This window comes from Anolis carolinensis, chromosome 1 (genome assembly GCF_035594765.1).
Source record: "Anolis carolinensis isolate JA03-04 chromosome 1, rAnoCar3.1.pri, whole genome shotgun sequence".
Taxonomy (NCBI): domain Eukaryota; kingdom Metazoa; phylum Chordata; class Lepidosauria; order Squamata; family Dactyloidae; genus Anolis; species Anolis carolinensis.
In genome coordinates, this window is record NC_085841.1 from 347,626,418 (window position 1) to 347,645,107 (window position 18,690).

The window sequence follows — 18,690 nt, forward strand, 5'->3', positions numbered from 1 at the left end:
GCGAGGCTCCCCCCGAACTCTTTCCCCGGCTGCCTAGGGGATGCCTTTCTTCTGGACTGGTCGGCGGAGATGCTTTATCTTTTTCCACCGATTCCCCTCATACCGAAAGTTCTCGAAAAACTTCTCTCGATCTCGGTCACGGCGATTCTCATAGCTCCGGCCTGGCCCCGCCAACCGTGGTATCCAGCCCTTCTTCGCCTCTCCAGAGGATCGTTTCACCCTCTGCCTCTCTCGCCGCACCTTCTCTCACGGGAGGACGGCAAAATTCTTCACCCGGACCTTTCTTCCCTTCATCTCACTGCATGGAGGATTCTTACCTAGCCTCTCTTCCGCAGAATCTGCAAGACGTCCTGCGGGCAGCCCATAAGCCGTCTACTACCAAGGCTTATTCCTACAAACTCTCTCGCTTTCATGCCTTCCTTCGATCCCGTAACGTCGACACCTTCCCGACCTCGGTATCGCTGGTCCTCGACTTCCTCATGACTCTCGTCGAGAAGAAACTTTCTCTTGCCTCTATAAAAGCTTATCTCGCAGCTCTTTCCTGGTCTTTTCAGCGCCACGGCCAGCCATCTCTTTTTTCTCACCACCTGATCAAAACCTTTCTCCGGGGCTACAATAACATCTGCCCGCCGTCGCTACCACCTACGCCGGGCTGGAGCCTCGAACTTGTACTTTCTCAACTGTCTTCTGCTCCCTTCGAACCGCTTGCCTCGACCGATCTACGCCTGCTCTCCTGGAAGTTGGCCTTTCTGGTGGCGATCACGTCGGCACGACGGCCATCCGAGCTCGCTGCCCTCAGAGTCGACGAGCCTTATCTTCGTTTCCACCATGACCGCGCTGTTCTTCGCCCGGACATTACCTTTCTTCCTAAGGTGGTGTCAGCCTTCCACCTCAACCAGGACATTGTCTTACCAGCTTTCTTCTCTAACCCCTCCTCTCCTCTCGAGCAAAAACTGCACCTTCTCGACGTTCGGAGAGCACTTCTTTTCTACAGGGACCGTACTAAGGACATTCGTAAGTCACAAAGACTCTTTGTCGCCTATGCCCAGGACAAGTTGGGTAATCCCATCTCTTCCCAAAGACTGTCCCACTGGATCGCTCAGGCCATTGAGTTGGCCTATGAACTAGCCAAGCGACCTCCCCCTCCTTCCATCCGCCCGAGGTCGACTAGGGGCCTCTCGGCGTCGACCGCCTTCCTTAGGGGTATTCCGCTTGACTCCATATGTAAAGCGGCTATCTGGTCAAACCCTCTCACGTTTGTCTCTCACTACAGGCTGGACAGTAAGGCCCTTAAAGACTCGGCCTTTGCAAGATCAGTACTCTCATCTTGCCTCTCCTGACTCTCAGACGTTTTTTCTCTTCATATTCACCCACAGGTGACTCTCTATACCTCTCCTTCAAGTTGGACGGGGTTTTTTCCCCATACCTGCCTCTAGGGATATGTTTTTTTTTTTCCCATGATTGTATTGAGCAGTTGCTCTGTTGCTTTGTACCGCCTCGTTGGCCCTGGCGGATATGCCAAAGACCAAGATGTGTTTGTCCCTCTCCCCCTGGGAGAGCGTTTATATGCACTACGCAATTGTGTATTTTTCTCTATCATGTTTATTGAAAAATTCCTTCCATGTTATGTTCTTCTTCTATGATGCTCATGTTGCATTGCACTGGTCCTTTCGGACAATTTATTGCACTGGTCCCTTGGGACGGTTATTTTTTCTATGTCCTAATAAACATGTGTTTGGACATTCACTGATTGTCGAGTTTGCCTTGTCCCACCATCCGGGACCTTAGCGTGTTAGTCTCCATTAGTGTGCATTCACAGAGTACACGAAGAAAAAGGACAGGTTGCTCACCTGTAACCATGTTTCTTCGAGTGTACTCTGTGAATTCACACAAACCCGCCCTTCCTTCCCCTCTGGCAAACCTCTCCCTTTCTCGTTGCCTTGGCGGCGTAGGAACTGGAGAGCGGGCGCCTGGGGCTGCCTTATATGCCCCTTGGGAAGGGGGGCGTGGTTACCGCCAAAATTTGAACTTCAGCTTGGAAGAGTTTCCGTCGGAACCTGCGCAGGCGCAGCTTCTCCATTAGTGTGAATTCACAGAGTACACTCGAAGAAACATGGTTACAGGTGAGCAACCTGTCCTTACATCAGGCAACAACACCATGTCATGTCTCCAATAAGCAGAATTAAGTGGTAAACCTTTTCCTGGATTGTTCTCTTTCAGGTTACATGCACATAATTGAATACCTCCTAAATAAATTCCTTTCTTGCATAGTAAACCAAATAAACTTTTCTTAATAAACTCTTGTCCCCATAGCACAAATGGGAGAAGGGAATAGCCACATCTGCACTGTCCAGTGTTTCCCGTATGGGAGGTCTTTATTATTTTTCATAGGAAATCATCTGGCTATGTTCCCTTTGTCTTTAGTGCCTTGTACTTTAAAATGGGCACTTCACATTGTGTGTGAAAATGGCCAGTGAGATTGGATTATGACTGAAAGAAAAATTGCCTTGTTCCAATCAGAGTTTTAGCTGCTGTGTTTTGAACCAAATGTGGCTACTAGTCTGCAAAGACTGTTTCATTTTGTTGCCATTAACCAAACAGGATATCATGAGAATGGTTTTGGGGTTCCACCAGATGTAGCAAATGTATTGAGAGCTAGTGATATTTGTTGCTGCACAGTTTTATTTTAAAAATAGATATGGAAACAAAAATTTTCTATTTTTCTTTATTATTTTTCAGTAGTTCCCATCTCCAGCTGCAGGCTTTTATTTTGTCCCTCAGGAGGGTTTCTTTTTAATTCTGAGACATATTAGGATAGCATGTTTCTTTCTCTTTTCCTCCTTTTTTAGAGTTGTAGTACTATAATGCATCAGTGAAATAGCACTTTTGCACAATAACTTTTAATTCTTAAAAACAAATTCAGAGAAGAGAAAATCTTTCAAAACATAGGGTCACTTCACAAAACATGTCAAGTTGGCGGGGGGGGGGGGGGAGCAATTTGGAAAATCTATAGCATGAATCCAAGAAATATCTCCAAATATCTCTCCCAAACCAGAAAAACCCAAGGACTTATACCACAAGAATGTGCACTTCTTTAGACTAACCTCAGTCTTGAACATCGGTTCCCAACATGAGCCTCGGGAAGTTTTGGACTTCAGCTCCTACAATTCCTAAAAGCTAATAAATGGTTGAGATTTCTGGGAGTTGGCCTCCAAAACAGCTGGAGGACCAAAGGTTGGAAACCACTGATCTAGAAGAAGATTCAGGTGAAATGCAAAATGTGTTTTGGATGTCACATTGGCGTCCAAAGGTAAGATGGAACTAGCTTGAACCTCTATCTGGGAATTTAATCCTCCAGGAATCAGTCTAGAACAGGCTATGAATACTTTCACTCTGGATAGACTAAAAATCAGTCAATGAATGGGTTTCATGATTAATACACTTACCTCTGACTTGTTTTCTGTCATTTTAACTGGTCTTCTCACATTTGTTTCAACAATGAAAGTATTTGCTTTCAAATGTATATAACTGCTAAAGGCAGATATTTTTAAGAAGTTCATGGGCCATGTGGTCCCTTCCAACTCTATTATTCTATTATTCTATGCCACATTTTCAGTATTACTTTCCAAACTGCAATGGCTGTAGACCTTTCAAATATCAGACTGGAGAAATTCACCTCTAAATCTCAGGAGCCCATAACTACAAGCTGTGTAAATTCATATAGATTTTACCTCTGTAACCTTTAGCATCCTAAAACATAGGTGAGAATATCATTTTTTTTCTTTACAGCACTGCATGGTTTAAGTCTTTCCATCTCCCTCCAGTCCTCTTGCATATGAACTCCCTTTTCTTTCTTTAACAACACTGTTTTCTGCACCAAAATTAATGCATCAGTCACAGTTAATGTCAAAACCAGAATTGTAGTTTTATTTAGAAACATGCGTGTATGCTCAGGATTAACTTAATGATACATAGCTTTGGCATCTAAATTATAAATTGGAAAGGGGTGGATATACAGACTAGAGGGGAAAAGGGCAATGAAGGTATGATCCTATGAGTCACTCAGTTTACTAAAATGCACATTGGAATATTCCCTGGCCTATATTAGTGCAACGTTCCCCTTTTTGCTCTTCTTCGATCTCACTTCAGTTCCCACATATTTGGTGCTAAAAGCATCTATCCGTCTTGTGGTTTTTATCACAAGACTTCCCTCTTTAAATCCCTGCCTTGGCATCCTGTGGGATCCTAGATTTAACACAGAAGCATTTTCTCCTTGCCTTCAAAGTCCCTACTTTTCCTTTCCCTTTCCTTAATACCCAATTGTTCCTCCATTTCCACCAGCCCTAAAAAAGACCTTATCCTTTCTGTTTTATTGCCTGTCATCCTTGGAAATAATGCACAGAACACTTGTGCAATGCCATCCCACTTCCTTTAAATCCCTCCTTAAATTCCACATTTTTAAAGGAAGCCTTTTAGCAGTTTTTCTATCCTAACTCAGACTATAGCGAAGCCTAACCAAGTGTAACTAAACTGCATATTTTCCCCTGTTGCCTCCTTAGCTGTTTCTTCTTTTTTCTTCGTGTACTCTGTGAATGCACACTAATGGAGAGGCTGCGCCTGCGCAGGTCCCAACGGAAACTCTTCCCAAGCTGAAGTTTAAATTTTGGCGGTAGCCACGCCCCTCCGTCCCCGGAGGGCATATAAGGCAGCCCTCGGCGTCTCCTCCCCAGTTCCTTTTTTTCCGCCGCAAGGTTCACTTCGGATTCTCATGTCTACGACTCGCTTCAAGCGCTGCACTCAGTGTGCCGCTAAAATTCCTGATTCCGACGGCCACGCCAAGTGCCTCTACTGCCTCGGAGAGGCACATGTCGTCGGTACCTGCCGTTTCTGCCTGGCCCTAACGGCCCAGGCTAGAAAGAATAGAGCCGCGAGGCTTAGAGCGGCGCTCTACGAAAAATCGCTTGCCCCTGAACCCGCTCCGTCGACTTCGGGCACGAAGCCGCCGCTTAATCCGGGTTCGATGTCGGCTTCAACAGCTAAAGCCCCTTCGATCTCGTCTAAGGCGTCCAGAGCCTCCAGATCGTCTAAGGCCGCTAAACCACCGTGCACACTCACCACGGCTACGGTGTCGACACGTTCTGGTCGGGTCGGCCCTTCCTCGACATCGAGCTCGGTGGCTTCCGTATCTTCGGCCCGATCCCATCTTGGGGCTCCTCCGTCGACCTCTGCGATGAAGATCGCCCTTAAAAGGGCTCACGAGGAAGCTCGTCGGTCCCAATCCGACTCAGCGATGGTCCCTCCCACGCCGGGAAAATCCCTGAGGGTTCCATCAAAACAACCACTCGCTAAGAAGAGGGCTACCCAACGTTCTTCCTCTTCTGCTTCCTCCAAGATGGACGTCCTTTCTTCGGCGACTTCTTCTAGAAGGTCCTCTCCGATCGCTCCTGCTCAGCGACCTCGCCAAACTTCTCCTCAACAACTTTCTGATGGCGAGTTGCAGGACTCACCCCACCACTCCACTCAGACAGTGGTCAGGGTGCCTTCTCCTCGACCTGCTGTCTCTCATCGTCCGTCTCGCCAGCAGCTTTTTCCCCCGACCTCGACACCGGAAAGGGGTAGACAGACCACTCGCCTGGCTCGAGCGGCCCAGGCTTCGGCCTCCAAAGATACTCGCCCACAGATGGCTTCTGCTCCTGAGGCTTTGCCGCCACCAGAGACTGTGTTGTCATCTCCCCCCCAGTCCCCTCAAGGGGCTGGGGACGATGAGATCGATATAGATCGCCCTGATTCCGCTCTCTCGGCCTCGGTGGTATCCTTAGGCCTTGATCTCTCTCCTCCTCATGACGCCTATGAGGTGGACCCTCCTTCGCCTACCGACAACATTCGGGCTTTCTCCGAACAAATGATTAGAATGGCCGACACCCTGGGTCTAGAAATCAAACAGACTTCCAAGGCAGTTACTGACCCAGTCTTCAAACGGGTCCAAGCCCAGGCCCCTCCAGCCACGCTGTTGCCATTTTTGCCTTATCTCCTAGATGTCATCCAATCTTCGTGGAAGACTCCTTCCTCGATCCCTCCTACCTCGAAGAGAATCGAGTCTTGGTATCGTACAGATGACGACACTTTAGAATGGCTTAAACACCATCCCGACCCGAACTCCATGGTCGTTAAAGCTTCTCAGTCTTCCGGCCGTGAATCCACTACCCCTGCAGACAGAGAGGGCAAGAGGTTCGATGCGGTCGGTCGAAAGCTCTATTCCGGAGCTCTCCTACTCTGTAGAATGGCGAACTATGGGGCTTGTATGGGGGCATACCAGCAGATCCTTTGGGAGAAAGCTCAGCCCTTCTTCTCTAAATTGTCGGATGAAGACCGGTCCGTCATGTCCACCCTCCAACAAGAGGCCAATTCGTTAGCGCATCATCAAATCCAGATGGCTAAGCATACGGGCGACACGGCCGGCAAGATGATTGCCCACGCCATTGCTATTCGTCGCCACGCCTGGCTGAGATCTTCCGGTCTGTCTTCCTCCTCAAGGCAGGTCATCGAAGACCTCCCCTTCGACGCCATGGGCCTCTTTAACTCTGGCACCGACGACAAACTAAAAACCAACCACGACTTTAAAGTTCTGGCCACTAAATGCGGCGATCAACCCCAGGTTCACCGCACCAAGTGGTTTCCTCAACGCTTTCGACGCTTCCCGCCTCCTTCTTACCGCCATCAATCCTTCCGGCGTCCCTCGGTATCAAACAACCAAAGTCGCCAGCAACCCCGTCGGGCCGCTCAGCCACAAAGACAACGCGGCCGAGCCACCCCCACTGCTGCTCAACCTCTCCGGCGTTCCTGACGCCATCTCTCTTTCCAAAGACTCTTTCTTCGGTACCGATGCAGCTCTCATGCCTCCACACCCCTCCCCTTCACCAAATCAGCCTCATGGTCTCTTTCTAGACCGCCTGGCTCCCTTCTTTCACCGGTGGAAATCTATTACTTCAGATGCCTGGGTTCTCAAAATTGTCCAAGAAGGCTATGCCTTGGAATTCGAAGAACTCCCGCCCACGGGTCAAGTCCTTCTCTCCAACCCCTCTCAAGAAATTCTCGCAGAGGTCGACGCCCTTCTCGCCAAGGGGGCTATTCGGCCTTCTCCATCGGTACAGGACCCTCAAGGCTTCTTCTCCAGATACTTTACGGTCCCGAAGAGGGGTGGGGGCCTCCGCCCAATTCTGGACTTACGCATGCTCAATGTCTTTATACGTCCAACCAAGTTCAGGATGGTCTCCATCGCCTCCATCCTCCCGATGCTTCAACGCGGAGACTACTTCGTGTCTATAGACCTTCGAGACGCCTATTTCCACGTGGCGATTCGAGAAAACCACAGACGCTTCCTCTCTTTCAAAGTTCTCGACCAGACCTACCAGTTCACCGTTTTACCCTTTGGCCTCGCTACGGCCCCAAGGGTCTTTACCAAAGTCGTCGCTGTCGTGGCTGCCCACCTCCGGCTCCAAGGGATCACAGTCTTTCCATATCTAGACGACTGGCTTCTGGTCGAATCCGACCCTGCCCTTCTCCGACGTCACGTCGACTACACCCTCTGTCTTCTAGAATCTCTCGGTCTTCAATTAAACCACGACAAATCTCACCTCACCCCGTCGAACAAGATCTGCTTCATCGGTGCCCTGTTCGACTCAATTGCTCAAACTGTCTCCCTTCCGTTCGACAGGTTTCTAGCTCTTCGCCAACAAATCATTTTCTGCGAGACCCACCGGAGGGTTCGGGCTCGATCCATCCAGGTTCTGCTCGGCCACATGGCCTCCACAGTCTTCACGACCCCGTTCGCCAGGCTTCATCTCCGGCCTCTTCAAAGGTGGTTCATAGACGCTTTCAAGCCATTCCGCCACCCCAACTCGAGGTTTCTCTCAGTCCCGCCTCACGCTCGTCGGTCGCTTCTCTGGTGGAAGTCCCTCTCCAACGTTTGCAGGGGTCTGCCGTTCCACCCGATCCCTCCCTCCACTACCATAACCACGGACTCATCCAACTTCGGCTGGGGAGCCCACATGAAGGGTCTCACTGTTCGGGGCCTTTGGTCTCCCTCCGAGAAGGCAAATCACATAAACTTTCTCGAACTCCTTGCTATCTTCAAGGCTCTGAGAGCCTTCTCACGCCTGATCTCCCAGACATCTGTACTCATTCAGTCAGACAACACGGTAGCAGTCTTTTACATCAACAAACAGGGTGGCACGGGTTCAAGGAAGCTGATGCTCCTCTCCTCCCAGCTGTGGCATTGGTGCATAGCCCGCAACATCCAAATCTCGGCGATTCACCTTCCCGGGATCCAGAACAACTTGGCAGACGCCCTCAGCAGGATGACGACTTCCTCCCACGAGTGGATGCTCGACCCCGAGACTCTTCTTTCTCTTTTTCTCAAATGGGGCTTCCCCACTCTAGACCTTTTCGCTTCTCCCGAGAACGCTCAGCTGCCCCGATACGGGGCAAGACTCCCCCCGTCCTCCTCTCCAGGCTGCCTGGGAGACGCCTTTCTTCTGGACTGGTCGGCGGAACCGATCTATCTCTTTCCGCCCTTTCCTCTGATACCGAAGGTCCTGCAGAAACTCCGGTCGGTACCTACGGCGGCGATCCTGATAGCTCCAGCCTGGCCTCGTCAATCTTGGTTCCCGGCTCTTCTTCATCTCTCCAAGGCGACCTTCTTCACTCTACCTCTTCTACCACACCTCTTATCCAGGGAGAACGGCCAGATCCTCCACCCGGATCTCCCCTCTCTACATCTCACTGCTTGGAGGATTCTCGCCTGACCTCCCTCCCGCAAAACCTACAGGAGGTCCTCCGCGCAGCTCACAAACCGGCTACAACCAGGGCCTACACTTATAAAGTCTCTCGCTTTCGCTCCTTTCTTCGCTCCCGAGGAATTACTATTTTCCCAACCTCGGTACCGATTGTGCTGGACTTCCTTATGTCTCTGGCAGACCAAAAACTTTCTCTTGCCTCTATGAAGTCTTACCTGGCCGCTCTATCCTGGTGTTTTCAACAACATGGTAGACCATCTCTATTCTCCGACCACCTTGTCAAGACCTTCTTGAAAGGATACAACAACATCTGCCCACCGACTCAACCTCCTACTCCAGGGTGGAACCTCGAGCTTGTACTTTCCCAGCTTACTGCCTCTCCCTTTGAACCGCTGGCTTCGACCGACCTACGTCTCCTTTCTTGGAAAGTTGCCTTCTTGGTGGCCATAACCTCAGCGCGCAGACCCTCGGAGCTGGCGGCCCTTCGGGTCGATGAACCCTACCTCCGCTTTCATCACAACCGCGCCGTTCTCCGTCCGGACATCACCTTCCTTCCCAAGGTGGTCTCTGCTTTTCACCTTAACCAGGACATTGTCCTTCCCGCTTTCTTCCCAGACCCCTCGTCTCCCCTTGAGCGGAGACTGCACCTCCTTGATGTGCGTAGAGCACTTCTGTTCTACCGGGACCGTACTAAGGACATTCGAAAGACCCCAAAACTTTTTGTGGCCCATGCCCCAGATAAACTGGGCAATCCTATTTCTTCTCAAAGACTCTCACACTGGATTGCTCAGGCCATTGAACTGGCCTATGAACTAGCCAAAAGACCTCCTCCCCCGTCGGTTCGCCCGCGTTCGACGAGAGGTCTCTCCACGTCGACTGCCTTCCTAAGGGGCATTTCCCTGGACTCCATCTGCAAGGCAGCGATCTGGTCTAACCCCCTTACATTTGTGTCTCACTACAGGTTAGACCAAAAAACTTTGAAGGATGCCGCCTTTGCTAGGGCGGTTTTATCCTCATGCTTGTCCTAACCTTCTGCATTTATGACTTCTATGTGGGTGCTTTTTTCTCATGCGACCCTCTTCTTGTTTTTTCCTGTTTGGTACATGTTTGCACTACTCTCCTGATGATCTGTGCCTTATTGCTACTGCCTTTCCCCTCAGGGGAATGATGTTCTCCTGTTTTTTTCACATGTGCTCTTAAAGGGTTATATCATGCCTGACCGAACTGCTTTCGGTGTTTGGCGTGTGTTTGATGCAATACCTTAATGGGTCCTTGGACCAGGGTTTCTTTGATGTTTTCATGTTTAATAAACATATGTTTGGACAGTTTTCTCGTTGTCAGGGTTTGCTTAGCCCGCCTCCGAGACCTAAGCTTGCTAGTCTCCATTAGTGTGCATTCACAGAGTACACGAAGAAAAAGGACAGGTTGCTTACCTGTAACCATGTTTCTTCGAGTGTACTCTGTGAATTCACACAAGCCCGCCCTTCCTTCCCCTCTGGCAAACCCTCTTCCTTTCTCGTTGCCTTTGCGGCGTAGGAACTGGGGAGGAGACGCCGAGGGCTGCCTTATATGCCCTCCGGGGACGGAGGGGCGTGGCTACCGCCAAAATTTAAACTTCAGCTTGGGAAGAGTTTCCGTTGGGACCTGCGCAGGCGCAGCCTCTCCATTAGTGTGAATTCAGAGTACACTCGAAGAAACATGGTTACAGGTAAGCAACCTGTCCTTATCCCTTGCATTCTGTAATGCATCAGGAATACAAATACTTTTATATACATAAATATTATCATTGGGTTCCCAGTCTGCCGGGGGTAAACATTTGAAGTTTTGGATTCTACCCAAGAACCTAAGTATCAGTGAGGTATCATTAGATCATGTGACATATATCAAGTAGTGTTAATTTTTGTAATTCTGCACTTGTGGCTCTGACATCCATTCTTATGTTTTGTCAGTCTGTTGTGAATTATTCAAGAACACCTGCCATTAATGGAACCACAGTTGTTTTCTTTCTTCAAAGGTGCTGAATCCGAATTTGTATAACTTGATATTTCTTAATCTTGTTATTTGTATTCAATTCTGCTGTCCTCTGAGATTGTCATATTTTATAACTCAAGCTTTCTTTCTCTCTCCCCCCCCCCCCCCCCCAGTCACAGTGATGTCTGGCATATTATGTTTTATGTGTTGGTTAAGTTTGAATCTTAAGGTCCCTCAGAATGTTTCCATTACCATTTTCAACACCTTTTTAGACTCGTGCTCCTACTACTGTATATACTCATACCTCATGTATAAGTCGAAGACAGATTTTCCGGCTAAAATTATGGATTTTGATATGACCCTTGGATGAATTGTGGTTTATTCTGTGGAAAGGGAAGAGCACTAGTTCCACCACAGGGAGCTATGTAACCCTGCGGGTTGGTGCTTTTTTAAGATTCCCCAGGAACAAACTAAGCTGTTGCTTTTCACCACTGTACAAGAAGGAGAAGGTTCCTTTTTTGATAGGAGTTAAGGTGCAGTTCTCACATTGACTCATCAGTATGTTGACTCAGTTTTTTGGGATCAATTTTTTAGCTAAAAATTTTAGACTGATACATGAGTATATAGGGTAGTTCTTTTCTGATAATAAAATACATCTCTGCGTTGTGTGTGTGTGTAGGTACATATATTAAACATATTGGACAAAATTTACTAAGGCTATTATGAATGTGTAACCCAAGTTATAAATTTGTGCCTGATTCATATTTACAAAAACTAGTTCAGATTGGTTGTTTTTGGGAATATGAAGGAACAGTGAATGTCCCCAGTCTCCACTTACTAGGCATCAGCCACAGCTAGCAACAGAGTCTGTTCTCCTTCAACTGGGAAGCAGCTGACTAATATTCCTATCTCTCTCTTTTCTTGTTGTCAATCTGAAGTGTGAAGAGAATTACAACTGGGAACTGCCTCTGCCTGTTACAATGCAGATTGTTCATAAGAGGCGGTGAGAATGTCAGTCAGCTGCATCCCAATCAGCATGGGACCCCTATTGATAGCGATGGCTGCTGCCTGGTAAGCGAGATGGGGTTCGAGCCAGGAGATACCACGTACCGTGTTTCCCCAAAAATAAGACAGTGTCTTATATTAATTTTTGCCCCCAAAGATGCACTAGGTCTTATTTTCAGGGGATGTCTTATTTTTCCATGAAGAAGAATTCACATTTATTATTGAACAAAAAATGAACATTTTATATATACTGTACCGTAGTTGTCATCACAAACCAGCATAACCAGACAAACTGTGAATCCTATCAAGATTTTCTTGTTACTACCAATATTTCCATGTACAACACTCTATGGTACGTACATTTACCAATCCTACATGCTCTGGTGTTCTGTTCGGCAGGCATGCTTCCAAACAAAAACTTTGCTAGGTGTTACTTTCGGGTGAGGCCTTATATTTAGCAATTTAGCAAAACCTCTACTAGGTCTTATTTTCTGGGGATGTCTTATTTTAGGGGAAACAGGGTAGTTATGTAACTATGGTGGCTATGTAACTATTCAAGTATATAAATACATAGCTGACAGAGAATTCTGGCTGTTGTTGTTATTGTTGTTATTAATACATTTGAATCTATATATTACCACTATTACTATTGATATTCCAAAAGACATGCCTCCTTTGAATTACGCTTACCGTATTTTGTTTTTACATAAGACCTTAAATGATCTTTGTCACACCAGTTTTATTTTGCTACTTTACATTTTATGTCAAGCTTACAATGTCATAACACTATTTTATAACTCTAAATAATCTCTATACCAGTAATTTTCATTCTTCTCTGTTATTAGGAACACAACTTTTTAGCAGTAGGAATGGATTTCGGATCAGCACTCTGAAGATTCACCCTCTCGATCAAAATGTTTTTATTTGTGGAGGATTCAGTCCAGAAATTAAAGCCTGGGATATGAGGTCTTCTAAGGTAAATTTAAAGCAGAAGCAAAATTACTTGTACTTGCTTGTTAAGCACCCTAGGAAGGGTGAAGCCAGGTAGGCAGGCAGGTAATGATGTTGTTTTGGAGAGAATAATTGACATTTTCTGTTGAAGCAGCATGGCAACATGATTTTGTCAATCATTCTTGGCCTGTTTTCTAAAAGTAAACAGTCAGCTACAATTCTTTATGCATTCTGTTTAAAACAAATGGGAAATGAGGGAGAAAATATGAGCACAATCAAACATTTTATTATGCATTTAATTTTGAAGTGTCATTCTAGTACTGAACAAATCTGGGAGTTGTCGTAAACTGTTAAAGAATTAATTTACACCAGTCAAGATTGACTTTTTAAGTAGGGAATCATCTGGCACAATAATCATCGTATTTCTGAGGTGCTTAAAGCTGTTTTGCCTTTTTCCCTCTTCACTGATAAAGAATTTTGATTTGATTTGATTTTACACAATTCTGTATTAAGGTTTGGATGCAAATCTAGCCTCATATGGTTCTCTATTAAAATACTACTATCCGTACCTAGGAATAGACCTTGTTGAACATAATGAGATTATTTCCTAAGAAACATACATAGTATCAAACTATTTCACTATGTAACACATTTTTGTTCTTGGATTATAAATGTCATTTCCTAATTGGTTCTATCATAAAAACATGGGAAAAGTTTATAAACTGCAAAAACTTCGTTCTTGCGGGACATCCTGCAGCACATTTTGCTATGGTTTTTCAATGAATATCTCATCGAGTCTTAACCAATTCATCAGTTTGTGGCAGTCACAAGAACAAAGTTTCTGGAGTATAACAACTACTTTCAAAGTTGGTATAGCACAATTAAACAGGAAATAACACTTTCAAACCAGGAACAGATTTTTTTTCAAATTTTGTTACAGAGTATTATTAGCCCCCATTGCTTCCACTGTCAAACAGTGTAATATGCCATGAAGTTAGATCTGCAGTCAAATATTAATATAGGTAAAGGTAAAGGTTTCCCCTGACGTTAAGTCTAGTCGTGTCCAACTCTGGGCGTTGGTGCTCATCTCCTTTTCTAGGCTGAAGAGCCGGCATTGTCCGTAGACACCTCTCCAGATTTGAACCGCCAACCTTTCAGTCAGCAAGTTCAACAGCTCAGCGGTTTAACCCGCTGTGCCACATTAATATAGAATTGTGTAAAATAAAATAAATATCCATATCTGAGAAGCAACTTTCTGAAAAACAAGAGCCTAATTTGTAGGTTTATTTAAAGTATGTAGCAAATACAAAGAAACTGCAGCAGCTTTTTTTAAAAAAGGTTAGCTAATTAATTGATAATAATTTCTCACTATGGTGAAAGGCAATGTTCCTGTTCACAGGAAGGCAGCCTAATATTATTAAGTTGTTGCACCCTAACAAATGACGTAAATGAATTAAGTGTTGTGAGGTGTTTTAAAGACTGAAATTCTAGCATTCTAGCACAGGTAAGCTATGATAGTACCTTAGTGCACACATTCTGAATACATTGATATTTGCTCTTTTATGTGAATGAAGACAAGAGAATGAGTAAAATTGGACACAACTTTAATAAGAGGATTTGCTGTTAGAGAACGAAAAGGCATGGAATATCAGCCCTTGTTCTTCACCTGGAAATGGAGAGACTATTGATGACATATAATCCAAACTTTAAATGCATCTGAGTATATAGAGTAAATAAGATTAGAAGAGATGATTTGATGCCGTAAGCCTTAAATTAAAAGACCATAACGGTTGACAAGAAAAACAGTATTGCTTTTGTTGATTCTGCTCAAGAGATCTTTGAAAGGATGAAAACCATGGAAGAAGAAGGCTACTGCTGTTACCATTTATGTGCCACTTTAGCTTTTAAATAACTTTTCATCAGCCTCATTCTTTCTAAATGGGGCAGATTACTTACTGAAAGTAGTTTTATCCTGATTGTTCAGGTGCAATGTCTTCAAGGCAGTTTACAAATAACATTAAAAAGTTTATGTCTATATGTCAATATGTGTGAAGCAAGGACACATCAACACTGCGAACCTCACCTCCTCCAAGGTGAACTCAACCACCTAAACTGGGCTCTACAGGCCAATGGATACTCCACCACAGACATCAGAAGAGCTGCAAGGCCAAGAACAAGCCATGAGAGTCAAGACAAAGATCCACCCAGAGGAAAGGTGTTCTTACCATACATCAAGGGAACTACTGACCGCATAGGGAAGCTGATGAAGAAGCACAACCTACAAACCATCTACAGACCCATGAAGAAAATCCAACAAATGCTACGGTCAGCGAAGGACAAGAGGGATCCTCTCTCCTCTGCAGGAGTCTACCGGATACCATGCAGCTGTGGACAAGTCCACATAGGGACCACCAAATGCAGCGCCCAAACAAGAGTCAAAGAACATGAAAGGCACTGCAGACTAATTCAACCAGAGAAATCAGCCATAGCAGAGCATTTGATGAACCAGCCTGGACACAGAATACTATTTGAGAACACAAAAATGCTGGACCATTCTAACAACTATCATGTCAGACTACACAGAGAAGCCATTGAAATCCACAAGCATGTGGACAACTTCAACAGAAAGGAAGAAACCATGAAAATGAACAAAATCTGGCTACCAGTATTAAAAAACTCAAGAATCAGAACAGTAAATAAAAAGCAATACTCTGAAAACAGAGGATTTCCAGACATGAATCAACCTAGGGCAGTTAACGACTCTAAACAAAGGATGCCCCAGAGGCAGGAAGAAGACAGCAGATAAGCTTTCCAATGCTAATTAAAGTGATTAACTACACACATTCACACTGACCTCTCTCACCCTAGACTTTCCACAGATATATATTTACCTCTTTGCTTAGTTTTCTCCATACCTCACAACCTCTGAGGATGCCTGCCATAGATGTGGGCGAAACGTCAGGAGAGAATGCTTCTGGAACATGGCCACACAGCCCGAAAGACACACAACAACCCTGTGATCCTGGCCATGAAAGCCTTCGACAACACAATATATGAGTTTATTGGATTTTTCCATTCTAACTCAAAATAATCTCAGATTGGCGCCACCAGATACACATTTTTCAAAGCTTGCTTTGACTTTTTCATTTTGTAATATGTGACTGAGTAAGATTTGTTTGGGAAGTAAAGAATAAGAAAGGGTTAAAGTCAAACACTTTAATTCATTGATATGAAACACAAAAATATGTTCCAAAGCACTAAAAGAAATTGTACTGGAACACCAGCATAAAAACTGAGTAACAAACTGAATTGATAAAAACTATTGAATTTGTGAAAGAATTGTGTACCCAGTGGCACAGTGGGTTAAACCATTGAGCTGCTGAACTTGCTGACTGAAAGGTCGGCGGTTCGAATCCGGGAAGCAGGGTGAGCATCTGCAGTTAGCCCCAGCTTCTGTCAACCTAGCAGTTTGAAAACATGCGAATGGTGAGTAGATCAATAAGTACTGCTCCAGCGTGAAGGTAACAGCACTCCATGCAGTCATGCCAGCCACATAACCTTGGAGGTGACTACGGACAATGCTGGCTCTTCGGCTTAGAAATGGAGATGAACACCAACCCCCAGGGTTTGACACAAATGGACTTAATCTTTACCTGTGTATGGTACATTTTGTTGTGTTCTTCAGAGGTATCACTTAAAATACATTAAAAGCACCTATACTTTTTTCATCACAGTTCTGTGAAATGAGCATCAATTTCCTTAAGAGCAGATTGAAATATCCAGGCTTCCGACTCCTGTTTATAAACTAGTCAGTGCATGCACAAGACACCACTTCTGAAAAATCCCCTTTCCTGATCTTGTTAGCAATTTTTTAAAATATGGAAATCTGAAGATACCTTGCTTACTTTAATCAGGAAAGACCCACTTAGATTGTGAAAGTGTGACATATAGGTAAATTATCTGCAAACAATTCTTAATGTCATAATACGTTTGTTTTAGCCCCATTTACACTGCCAATTTGAAATTGTGTTATATGGTGAGTGTAGATTCGCATAATGCACTGTAACTGTATTTAACAGAGTAGATGAGGCCGTAGAGTTAATTCTAAATCTTGAGGAAGTTTTGAGGCTCACTCCTAAGCCTGCTTTCTCCAATGAAGCACTGGCCCGTTAATTAGGGTATTCTGAAAATAAGTGAAGTCATGAACCCGGGTTGAAACTAATTTCCCGGAGGGATTTGGCTGTACCAAAAACTAATTAGAATGCTAACAAGTGATTCCAGCAGAAGAGATGAATTGCAGAAAGTACAGAAATAGATGAGACATTTTAATACACATATCACCTGCCCAACTTGTTTTGATGGGAGCCTTCCTTGGGGACATACGGGCATAATTTTGTCAGTATATTTACTAAATTGAGATGTGTTGCCATGCTGGAGTATTTTTTGTAATATCTTTATTAGACTTACAGTATATGATAATAGACTAAAACATACAAAAAGCAATAGATCTACACATCTTCTATCTTCTATACACATAATAAAAGTGAAAATCTGTATGTGTGTATGTGGCACGGGTGTCCGCTCACACAGACAGCCTCCGGCCTCCACAAACAGGCCATAGTTCCCAGTGCTGAGGAGCCACCAAGTCACTCCCTCCCAGGACATTGCAGGTTACAGTGAGCACATCTCAGCGTTCCTTTCTCTCTCCATTTGCATGACTCCGCCCACTGCCTCTTCCTTAACCCTTTTCTACCCTTTTCTATGGCACTCAGCAAACAGAGGAATTGATCAGCAAATGAACATACTAGAGAGAGAGGTTTGGGGAGAATTCACCATGAGTTGTAGGAACTGGGATCTATAGTCCACCTGCAATCTAAGAGCACTCTGAACTCCACCAGCATTGGACCTGGAACTAACTTGGCATACAGACCCAACATGGCCAAATTTGCATACTGGCGGGGCTTGGGGGTGATTGACCTGGGAATCTGGAAGTTGTAGTTCACCCTTATCCAGAGAACACTGAACCCAGCAGATGACAGATCTGGACCAAACCTGACACACAGATCCAACATGGCCAACTGTGAATACTAGCGGGGTTTGGGGAGGATTGATCCAACATTTTTGGGAATTGTAGTTCACCCACATCTTTATGTATTTTCTAATGGGAGCTTTCATAAAAAAACAAAAGCAAAGACTGAGTTCTTTTCTAAGACATAGCATAACATATGACCAAAGTGATATGACCTAACACCCCAAAACAAACCAGGCCCTTTACAAATAACCCGAGCATTGCTAGGTACCCAAGCTAGTAATACATAAAACTGGAAAAGAAAACACAAATAGATAAGAAAGAAAAATAAAATGAAAAGAAAGAAAGAGTAAAGTAAAAAGGAAAAGTGACTTCCAATAATTTTCACCGCTGCTTTGGCTAAATCCCAATTAGACCTCCTCAACTTTTTAACATTAGATAAAATATTAAGCATTAAAAATACATTTTCTATAATCTATCAATTTTGTTAGTATACATATAAAAGACGATTTACTATACTTAATTATTAGCCTACAGAGTTAATATGTTTAGCTCCAACATCTATTAATTAGTAATAATTCATAATAATTATTTCTATTTAAACTGAAAGCAATCCTCCAATTTTCTAAACTCTTATAATCCTGAGGTTTGAGGTTTAAGCCTTAAAATTAACAGTTCGCTTCATCTTTATCTGTTATGCTAATACTGTTACATTAATGCTTTTTAAAGTAAAATCAATTGTTGCCCTCATATAGCAATAATGTAACCTCTATATTAAAAATTCATATGCTTTGCTACGTCAAAAGAATTTTTTCTTTTTTATTCTAACAATAGATTAACAGTGAATTTAATAATAATCCTCAAAACTCAAACAGAGCAACCAATCCTACTTTAAAACTATTTAGTTAAACCCTCTGGGTCGTTCTTAATTCATGTTGT

The 18,690-nt window shown here is 44.6% G+C and overlaps 1 protein-coding gene across 3 annotated transcripts in view; it reads left to right on the forward strand.

The window, feature by feature from the left end:
- wdr25 (WD repeat domain 25) overlaps positions 1–18,690 on the forward strand; it is a 154,074-nt gene that overhangs the window by 98,232 nt on the left and 37,152 nt on the right. For all 3 annotated transcript variants that reach the window (XR_010002187.1, XM_003224852.4, XM_008116932.3), the window contains exon 4: positions 12,617–12,747. Coding sequence is in view for 2 of the 3 variants with exons in the window: in XM_003224852.4 (XP_003224900.1) it covers positions 12,617–12,747 (131 nt within the window). In the remaining variant the exon portion in view is untranslated. The remainder of the gene's footprint in view (positions 1–12,616; positions 12,748–18,690) is intronic.